This window comes from Salvia miltiorrhiza, unplaced genomic scaffold (genome assembly GCF_028751815.1).
Source record: "Salvia miltiorrhiza cultivar Shanhuang (shh) unplaced genomic scaffold, IMPLAD_Smil_shh original_scaffold_326, whole genome shotgun sequence".
NCBI lineage: Eukaryota > Viridiplantae > Streptophyta > Magnoliopsida > Lamiales > Lamiaceae > Salvia > Salvia miltiorrhiza.
In genome coordinates, this window is record NW_026651527.1 from 99,892 (window position 1) to 106,856 (window position 6,965).

General features: G+C 38.2%; 1 protein-coding gene across 1 annotated transcript; it reads left to right on the forward strand.

The window, feature by feature from the left end:
• Window positions 1-1,239: 1,239 nt before the first annotated feature.
• LOC131004136 (linoleate 13S-lipoxygenase 3-1, chloroplastic) lies at window positions 1,240-5,626 on the forward strand. Its single transcript, XM_057930747.1, has 8 exons — window positions 1,240-1,913; window positions 2,133-2,413; window positions 2,617-2,854; window positions 2,932-3,258; window positions 3,536-3,729; window positions 3,858-4,153; window positions 4,253-4,519; window positions 4,620-5,626. Exons 1-8 carry the CDS (start codon window positions 1,544-1,546, stop codon window positions 5,374-5,376), a joined length of 2,730 nt encoding a protein of 909 aa, XP_057786730.1. The 5' UTR covers window positions 1,240-1,543; the 3' UTR covers window positions 5,377-5,626.
• The last annotated feature ends 1,339 nt before the right edge of the window (window positions 5,627-6,965 follow it).

Consider the following 6,965-nt stretch of genomic DNA (forward strand, 5'->3'; position numbering starts at 1 on the left):
CATCCCATTCTTGATCTTTTTTTAGGCTACTAATAATCCTATCTCTCTTTTTTTTGTTAATTAGGAAACACAAAAGAAGCAACTTTACATGCATGCACATTGTCTTGAGAAAAGACGAAGAGGAAAGAAAGAAAAAGAGAGAATATGTTGGACATTTGGACAAATCTCAGATAGTTAATTGATGTTTAAGATCGAAAGTATTGAGTTCAAATTTGTTGTAATATACTTCCTCCCGTTTTTTATAAATGTCATTTCAGCAATCTCCATTAATTTGCTTTTATATGTCGTTTGAGGGAGATTAACCTAAATTAACCTCATTTACTTTTATTAGCTCTCGTTCCTTTTCTTCTGCATAGTATTTGAGGAGTCTTCGTTCACGCTATTTAAATGGGAATAAGGTTATAATGGGTGTAAAATTTATTCATTAAAATTTGTGTAATTCACTAAAACGACATTTATAAAGAGTGGGAGGGAGTAATATTTATTTTTTATTCTTATAAAATTGTATCGATTTTTTTTATTCAAATTTTTGTGAAGAAGCCTCTATCATCAAACTAAATTATTAAAAAATTATCTTTTAAAATTTAGAACTCAAAATTTAATATATGTTGTGTCTATTAAGGATTTTCTGCATCCGCCCCTACCCACAATGCAATGACTAAATATATATATATAAAAATCCAATGAAAAAATAGAAGTACAAAACATCTGCTCCATCCGTCTCAATTCAGTAAGATCAATTTTTTTTATTTGGATGTCACATTTTAAAAGGCCGTTTCTTAACTAAATGAAAAATCAAAACATAACAAACACTCCCACATAATTTATTATTTACACTAAATATTATTATGATTCACAAATAATTATCTCTCTTTTAATTTAATAAAAAATATCTTCATTTATCTCTTCTTCTTGTTGTTATTTTTACAAATAATTCTTAAAAAAGAGTTCATTTCTTTATCATATTTTATTAAAAATTAGTACTCCATTTTGTTCTTAACATATGTGCACAGTATTATAACCTATTGAATTAGGAAAGAAATGAAAAAATGTAGTCCATTATTAATAAAAGAAAAGAGGAAATACTCATGCAAACCTTTAGATCCACTAGGGACACAACCGCCATTTCAGGCTACACAGAAGGACAAAATGGTCCACCCAGCCAAAAAAGCGAAACGCACTTACCAAATAGCAGCCTTTCACAATTGATATCATAGTATTATTTGTGTTGCATGAAAATTCTACGAAAATTCGAAATCTCATTTAACAAAATAAAACTTATTTTTTATTATTTATTTTCTGCATGTGGTCACATTTTAGAAAATTGAAAACGTGTGGCCGGTGAGGTATTGTATTTTCTCCTCTTTCACCATCGCTTCCCCCACGCTGTATCTATACATCTGTGTATATATACACGCATAAATGCAGAGAGAGAGAGACAAACACCACCATTATTTCTGCTTAATCAAAGCTCCAATTCTCGATCACACAAAAGGGTCACTCGAACTAGCGGAAAGATTCAAGCTTGTCGAAGAGATCGAGCATGGCGCTAGCTAGAGAGCTCATGGGCTCGTCTCTAATGGAGAAATCCTCATTTCTCGCCGCTTCATCGTCGTCAACGAGGCTGGTTTTCAGCCAGAAGAGGAACCGGTCTTTTCTGCCCTTGGAGGGGAGGAGAGTACAAGTGGTGATAAGGAGGAGTACAACCCCTGTTGCGGCGATCAGTGAGGATTTGGATTTGGTGAAAGTTTTGCCGGAAAAGGCGGTAAAATTCAAGGTTAGGGCAGTTGTGACGGTGAGGAACAAGAACAAGGAGGATTTCAAGGAGACTTTGGTAAAACATTTGGACGCTTTTACGGATAAGATTGGGAGGAATGTTGTTTTGGAGCTCATCAGCACTGGTTTTGATCCAAGTAAGTTTCGTGTGTTTTTTTATTGTTTCTCCCCAAATTACTACATTTCTGTTTGATGAAATGCCTGAATGAAGGTCTCATTTTTTTAGTAGTTTCACTTTCTTAAATTCTCTCTATCTCTCTCTCTGATGAAAGTGTAATGTTTTATACTAGTAATTATTATGAAAGTTTTGTGAATTTTCATTAATTATTGTACTTTCCCTTTTTGATAATGATTAGAAACAAAGGCCCCAAAGAAGAGCAAAGAAGCTGTGTTGAAGGACTGGTCCAAGAAAGCAAACCTCAAAACTGAGAAAGTGAATTACACAGCAGAATTTGAGGTGGATTCAAATTTTGGGATTCCTGGTGCAATTACAGTGGCCAATAAACACCAAAAGGAATTCTTTTTGGAGAGCATCACAATTGAAGGATTTGCATGTGGCCCCGTGCATTTCCCCTGCAATTCTTGGGTTCAGCCCAAGAAAGATCATCCTGGCAAAAGAATTTTCTTCACTAATAAGGTACAATTAGCTAGTTTTATATTTAATCAGTCTGATTTTCTTGTTTTTTTTTTTTTTTTTTTTTTCTGCTGGATTTAATGATGTTTTTTTGGAGTCAAAGTTGTTATCTTGATTTTGAGGAGATTCATATTTATTGTTCTGATTATCTTGTATTTTCATTTTGGAGTCTGCATAGTTAAAATGAGTTTTTTTATTTCAAACAGCCATATTTGCCACATGAAACACCTGAGGGATTAAAGGCTCTTAGAGAGAAGGAGCTTAGAGAATTGAGAGGTGATGGACAAGGTGAAAGAAAATTGTCTGATAGAGTGTATGACTTTGATGTGTACAATGATCTTGGCAATCCAGACAAGGGGATTGATTTCGCTCGACCGATTCTTGGTGGCGAAAAGATTCCGTATCCTAGGCGCTGTCGGACAGGGCGCTCTCCCACGGATACCGGTTAGTGATCATCTCTTTCTCCTTGATCAATCTCAGCATTATATGCTCCTTTTCTGATTCATCTATGTATTCACCAGATATGAACTCTGAGAGCCGAGTAGAGAAGCCGTTGCCTATGTATGTGCCTAGAGACGAGCAGTTTGAGGAGTCGAAGATGAATGCCTTTTCAACTGGGAGGCTGAAGGGGGTCCTTCATAACCTCATACCATCGTTGATGGCGAGCATCTCTGCGAACAACAAAGATTTCAAAGGATTCTCGGACATCGACAGCCTGTACAGCGAAGGCCTTCTCCTCAAACTCGGCCTCCACGATGAAATCATGAACAAGGTCCCATTGCCTAAATCTGTCAGCAAATTTCAAGAAGGTGGTCTGCTCAAATATGACCTTCCAAAGATTGTATCAAGTAAGTAGCTTGTTTTCCTTTCCTAATTTGGGGACATAATTCTTGATTAGAAATAGTGATTGTTTGGTGGAAAACACACGGCTAGAAATACGGAGTTCTGGTATAGACATAAAGAAAATTGTGTTGCTTGGCTCATAGGCAGTCGCTTTCGACTAGTGGTGGTCCTCTGCTGCACTATCTCTAGGCTGTAACCGACTGTCGTTTGGATTGATTAGTGCCTAATTTGTAGCTCTTAAGATGTCAAAGTGCTAATGTGAACTGTGTCTGTAACTTGCAGAGGACAAATATGCATGGTTGAGGGATGACGAATTTGCCCGTCAAGCCATAGCCGGGGTGAATCCCGTCACCATTGAGAGGCTTCAATCTTTCCCCCCTGTGAGTAAGCTCGACCCCGAGATCTATGGACCTCAAGAATCAGCTCTCAAAGAAGAGCACATTGCTGGACAACTCAATGGCATGACCATACAAGAGGTAATTATTCAGTCATTTTGGAAATATGTGAAAATGATGCTCATGTACTCGACATGCCAAAGTCAAGGGCGTAGAAAAAAGTTGTCCCTTCTTCATTGTTGATGATCATAATATAACGACTTTGACAGGCTTTGGATGCAAACAAGCTCTTTATCGTTGATTACCACGATGTTTACTTGCCATTCATCGACAAGATCAATGCCCTTGATGGCCGGAAATCATATGCAACGCGGACTGTGTACTTCTTGACCGATGCTGGAACCCTCAAGCCCATAGCTATAGAGCTCAGCCTTGCACCAAGCTCTCCGAGGCCAAAACGCGTAGTCACACCTCCGGTCGACGCCACCACTTACTGGATGTGGCAACTGGCCAAAGCCCATGTCTGCTCTAATGATGCCGGAGTTCATCAGCTTGTCAACCATTGGTATGTATCCCGCAAATAAAAATCCTCTGTTTCTTGAGCACGATGGCCGTAGCTTGATATTGAAGTGCTGTTTCTGATTGACTTGTTGTTTGGTTATAGGCTACGAACGCATGCAGCGTTGGAGCCATTCATATTGGCAGCTCATAGGCAGATGAGCGCAATGCATCCCATTTTTAAGCTCTTGGATCCTCACATGAGGTACACGTTGGAGATCAACGCGTTGGCTCGTCAGAGCTTGATCAGCGTGGACGGTGTGATTGAGTCTTGCTTCACCCCTGGCCGTTACTGCATGGAGATGAGCGCGGCTGCCTACACGAGCTTCTGGCGCTTTGATCAAGAAAGCCTCCCCGCTGATCTCATCAGAAGGTATAGCTATTGGCAAATATCAAATTTTAATTTCTAAACTAGCCAATGTTATATCAAATCTTGAAGTCTAATGTATTTTGCTTCTTCAATCAAATTTCAGAGGAATGGCCGTGCCGGACCCTACGCAGCCGCACGGGCTTAAACTTCTGGTCGAGGACTACCCGTATGCGTCGGATGGGCTGATGATATGGGCCGCTATTGAGAATTGGGTCCGAGATTACGTGAATCACTATTACCCGGACTCAGCTCAAGTCTGCAACGACAAGGAGTTGCAGGCTTGGTATGCCGAGTCCATCAATGTGGGCCATGCAGACCTGCGTCATGCAGACTGGTGGCCCACATTAGCCACTCCCGACGACTTGACTTCGATCCTCACCACCCTAATATGGCTAGCGTCGGCCCAACACGCGGCCCTAAACTTTGGCCAATACCCCTATGGTGGGTACGTCCCAAACCGGCCGCCGCTCATGCGTCGGTTGATCCCCGAGGAGAACGATCCGGAGTACGCGGTCTTCCTCTCCGACCCGCAGAAGTACTTCTTCTGCGCGCTCCCGAGCTTGTTACAAGCCACGAAGTTCATGGCAGTGGTCGACACGTTGTCGACTCACTCGCCCGATGAGGAGTACCTCGGCGAGAGGCAGCACCAGTCCATCTGGTCCGGCGATGCCGAGGTCATCGAGGCGTTCTTCGAGTTCTCGGCCGAGATAGGACGGATTGAGAAGGAAATCGAGAAGCGCAACTCGAACCCTAGACTCCGGAACCGGTGCGGGGCCGGAGTCTTGCCGTATGAGCTTCTTGTGCCAAGTTCGGAACCCGGAGTGACATGTAGGGGTGTTCCCAATAGTGTGTCCATATAAGTTGACTAAATGCTAGAAAATAGAGAGTTGATTAAAGCTGTTAATTAACAGCTGATTAATTAGGTTTGTATGTATGTATATTTGTACCTAAGATTAATGTTGTAATGCTCATTAGCTAAACCTAGGTTTAAATGTGTAATTCTGTTATAGAAATGAGCCTTTGTAATTGCTCTAAGTGCATAGATGAGTCAATAATATGTAAGGCTTGGAATCATTTTTCAACCTCATTAAATACTTTATTTATTTATTTTATTGATTTTTGTAGTGATAGGGGAATTCTATAGAAATTTACGATTTTACTTCAGCTAAATCTTTTTATTTTCCCTTGCACTGGGAGAATAGAATTGGGGATCCAATTTTAGTCACACTTTTACAACGTGAAATATAGAAGGGGTTATGGTTAAAAAATACATTATTTTGAAAAAAAATTACAATTTTCACCGGAATTTTTAATTAAGTAAAAAAATACATAAATTTATTTTTTTGTTGCAATTTTCACCTAAATTTGACTTTTAACAAAATTATAGCTTAGTTGATGGTCGAAATTAAGTCAAATATATTAATTTTTGTTTACTCATCATCAGAGTTAGGCCAACATCAGGTGAACTATCGACTGTCAGCTAAGCTCTAATTTCGTCGAAAGTAAACTTAGGTGAAATTTACAACAAAAACATAAATTCATGTATTTTTTTTACTTAATTGAAAGTTCAGGTGAAAATTACAATTTTTTTTTTCAAAATTCGTGAATTTTTTTGCCATAAACTCAATATAGTACCATTAAATTACAAGACTCGTGATAATTGTATCAATTCTTTCTCTGTCTACAAAAATTGAGACATTTTTTCTTTTAGTATTGTTGGAAATCCTTGACATCATCTAATGATACGCAGCGGAAATAACAGTCAAGGAAAAGATCTAGATTTATAATTGAATCATGTGTAGAGATTACAAACACACAACAATAGTTAGAATAACTTACTTGTTGTGTAGCAACAATCTTGTAGTAATTCTTCTAGCAATCCTGCAGTTGAATCCACTACTATGATATCCACGTATATTGCAGATTCGATGAAGGAACAATTCCCAATGCACAATTCAATCATCGAAAGCTAGGAAATCTTCAATTGAATTCTATAGTGCTCTAAGTGTTTTCTCTCTTGTGATTTTACGTATTTCACGTGTGTTCTTCTCACAGACAAAAGAAATATATTCCTATTCTTATAGGAATAAAACACGCCTGTAAACCCTAGGTTAAATAGGCCGGGCTTTTCTTTTGTCTCCAATTAATTAATCCAATAGTCAAACTATTTATTAATTAATTAAAGCTTATTAGAATATATCAAATATATCATAATCTAGTCCATATATCTTTCAAGTATATGGATTCATATTTTTTAAAAATATTTTATCTTTATAAATATCCATTTATTTATATAAAAAATCATTTATCATCAAAGAGTACCTGTAACCGATCCACAAACACAACAAAAGACAAGAGAAAAGCGATAGCGGGGTTCTAAGCTTCTGACTAATCATCGTCAAATTCACCATCACCAAAATAAAAATTGTTTTGTACTCAGAAAACTATT

What these genes read in the sequence shown, in the direction of transcription:
- LOC131004136 (XM_057930747.1), top strand. Translation starts at nt 1,544, where the DNA reads ATGGCGCTAGCTAGAGAGCTCATGGGCTCGTCTCTAATGGAGAAATCC. An exon ending in CAGCACTGGTTTTGATCCAA is followed by an intron (nt 1,914 to 2,132) that starts GTAAGTTTCGTG and finishes GATAATGATTAG; the next exon opens with AAACAAAGGCCCCAAAGAAG. An exon ending in CCCGCTGATCTCATCAGAAG is followed by an intron (nt 4,520 to 4,619) that starts GTATAGCTATTG and finishes ATCAAATTTCAG; the next exon opens with AGGAATGGCCGTGCCGGACC.